The sequence below is a fragment of the Asparagus officinalis genome, chromosome 4 (genome assembly GCF_001876935.1).
Source record: "Asparagus officinalis chromosome 4, Aspof.V1, whole genome shotgun sequence".
In the NCBI taxonomy this organism is placed as follows: Eukaryota; Viridiplantae; Streptophyta; class Magnoliopsida; order Asparagales; family Asparagaceae; genus Asparagus; species Asparagus officinalis.
The window spans coordinates 71,596,539-71,600,164 of record NC_033797.1 but is presented as its reverse complement, the minus strand read 5'-3'; the positions used below and the strand labels follow the sequence as shown (position 1 = coordinate 71,600,164).

The 3,626-nt window shown below is 30.0% G+C and overlaps 1 protein-coding gene across 1 annotated transcript; it reads left to right on the top strand.

Moving 5' to 3' along the window:
* LOC109839682 (uncharacterized mitochondrial protein AtMg00810-like) lies at nt 401–1,435 on the top strand (the record flags this gene model as incomplete). The annotated part of the gene is made up of 1 exon (XM_020408198.1): nt 401–1,435. A coding segment is annotated over one exon (1,035 nt), but the record flags the coding sequence as incomplete, so codon positions are not given.

Genomic DNA, 3,626 nt, shown 5'->3' with positions numbered 1-3,626 from the left:
ATCTGACAAAGTAACTACTAGATCTCATTTTAATTTGATTGCTCATAATGCTTTTATTTCAACTATTGAACCTAAAAATATAAAAGAAGCACTTCTTGATGATTCATGGATAATTGCTATGCAAGATGAACTTAATCAATTTACTAGAAATAATGTTTGGGATATTATACCTAGACCTCAAAATAAATCCATTATTGGAACAAAATGGATTTTTAGAAACAAATTAGATGAATTTGGTCAAGTTGTTAGAAACAAAGCTAGATTAGTTGCTCAAGGTTATAATCAAGAAGAAGGAATTGATTATGATGAAACTTATGCACCAGTTGCACGATTAGAATCAATTAGGATTTTACTTGCATTTGCATGTTTTATGAATTTTAAATTATTTCAAATGGATGTTAAAAGTGCTTTTCTAAATGGTTTTATAAAAGAAGAAGTTTTTGTAGAACAACCTCCAGGTTTTGAACATGAAAGTTTTCCAAATCATGTTTTTAAGCTTAAGAAAGCATTATATGGTCTTAAACAAGCACCTCGTGCTTGGTATGATAGATTAAAGAAGTTTCTTTTAACTTCAGGTTTTGAAATTGGAAAAGTTGATTCAACATTATTTATTAAGAAAATAAATAAAGATATTTTACTAATTCAAATATATGTAGATGATATTATTTTTGGTTCTACTAACAACAATCTTTGTCAAGAATTTGCTAAGACTATGCAGGATGAATTTGAAATGAGTCACATGGGTGAACTAAATTTCTTCCTTGGACTTCAAATTAAACAATTGAAAGAAGGAATATTCATCAATCAAAGCAAGTGTGCAAAAGATTTACTCAAACGTTTCAGATTGGAAAATTCAACATGCAAACCAACACCAATGAGCACCACTACATCACTTGACCAAGATGAAAATGGTAAGAATGTTGATCAAAAGCTCTATCGAGGTATGATTGGATCACTTCTTTACATTACTGCTAGTAGACCTGATATTATGTTTAGTGTATGTTTATGTGCAAGATTTCAATCTAATCCTAAAGATTCACATCTTAAAGCAGTAAAAAGAATATTTAGATATATTAAAGATACTACAAATTATGGTTTATTTTATCCAAAACATAGTTCATTTGATTTAATATCATATAGTGATGCTGATTTTGCCGGATGTAAATCTGATAGAAAAAGTACAAGTGGAACATGTCATTTCTTAGGACATTCACTTGTATTTTGGTTTAGTAAAAAACAAAATTCAGTGTCATTATCAACAAGTGAAGCTGAATATATTGCTGCAAGTCTTGCATGTGCACAAATATTATGGATGAAACAAACTTTACATGATTATGGCATAAATTGTCCCATATCATCTATTATGTGTGATAATTCTAGTGCAATTAATTTATCTAAAAATCCTATTCAACACTCATGTACAAAACACATTGATATTAGACATCATTTTTTACGTGATCATGTGCTTAAAGGTGACATTTCATTAGAGTTTATACCTACAGATAAACAAATTGCAGATATATTAACAAAACCACTAAAAGAAGAAGTTTATGTTAAATTAAGAAGGGAATTAGGTATATGTTCAATTGAAGATTTAAATTAATTTTTAAAACAAAAATACATAAATTTAAACCTTAAGTAGTCGATTAATCTAACTTATAGTCGACTACATGCACAATTCTTACAAACTATTTTTCTGAAAAATCAGATTATAGTCGACTACTTACCTTTATAGTCGACTACTCAATGTAAAATCTTAAAAATACTCTCTGTTGATTACAGTGTAGTCGACTAATTCACATATTGGTCGACTACTCAGAGTTAAAAACTAAAACTTAACCTTCTATCTTTTACAGTATAGTCGACTATTTTGACTATTAGTCGACTACTAATTCTGAACCTTTAGTTTATTAAAAAAAGTGGATTTTTTATGTTTTAAACCCAATATCCAATAACCCTACCCGTTTTACTTTAGTAAAAATCATCTAAACCATTCATTTTTAACTGCACCAATCCTAACCATTCATCTAAAATTTAATCTTGACCCTACATTCTATTTACCATCTAATCTAAACCTTACATTATTAAAAGATAAATTAAAAAGCAAAAATAACCCACTAACTCTACCCAAAACCGAAAACCCATCTTCCCCATCTTCTTCTCTTCAGTTTGATCTTTACATTTTCTGTTATTTATCTATCTAATATTGTCTAGATCTAAGAAAGCTAAGCAAACCCATACTTCTGTTAATGATGAAATCATCATCTATTTAAAAAGTCCTGATTTATTAGAAGAATTTAACAAAATATCATCTTTTGAAGTTCTTCCAGGACGATTTGTGAAATTTGATGATTTTATTCCCTGGAATTTTGGGTCATATTTTGAAAATGTGGGCTTGCTTGAATTATTCTCTGCTGAAAATAAAAAACCCACATATCCATTTCTAGTGCAACTGTTCTATACTAATATAGAACGTGTGGGAACTATTAGTGGTTCTGAAAAACTCAAAACTCTTGTTAAAGGAATAAAGATTGACTTAACTACAAAGTCAATTGGTAAAATCTTCAATATTCCTTATCAAGGAGTTTCTCTTAGGTCTGTTAGAACGAATGATTCAGATCTGTTATCTAATCATATATTTCTTCCTGGATATGGCAAACCTTTAAATAACTCAAACAAACTTCGTCCAATTCCTAGGTTCATTGCTCGAATCCTAGCCTATAACTTGTTTCCAAAAACTAGAAGTTTTTATTTCATTTCCCTAGATTTAGCAAAAGCTCTATATGCTATAATGGGAAATATTCAAGTTAATTGAGCTGAAGTTTACTTTGACAATCTTCTGACTATTCCAAGAGGATTTCTTCCTTATGGTGCATTCCTAACTAAAATATTTGACAATTTCCATGTCGATCTCCAATATGAAAATTCTGTTGTCCGTTCAATTGAATTTTTTGATTCAAATGTCCTAACTAGGATGAAATTGACAAACTTTGAAATTCAAGAACAAAATCCTCAAAATGAACTTGAATCTCATCAAGAAGAAATTCCACAATCCTCAACTCAAGCAGGAGCTTCTTCAAGTCAACCACCACCATTTCCTACAGAACCCTCATGCTTTTCAGACGTGCAATACAACACTTTAAGTGCACGTATCCTTGAACTTGAAACTGGTCAAAGAGCTCTATATGCACAGAATTCATACATCATTAGTAATCAAGAAGAGCTAATCAAGAAGTTTGAAGACTTGGACACAAAGCTTAATACGTATTTTCAAGGACAGCAACCTCCTCCAGCACCTTAAGATGTTTTTATATTAAGTGTCAAAACAATTATGTTATTCTGTTTAAGTTTCAAAAACTATGTGGTTGTGTGTTGTTAGGACTTATGTAATATGTTTCTTATGTTGCTACTATGTCACTTATGTTAATTGTGTGTTTTTATTATCTATGATAATGTTTGGTTAGATAATGCATGTGCTACATATTTTAAACAGATCATGGTGATGAACATTGTGGAACTTTTGATCTTTATGGCAAGTCTTTGCCTACCTATTTGGATGGGTGAAGTTATGGACTATGTTCATAATCTTGATGATTTGTTTGAAGTTTTAGCTCATGTTGAAGAAA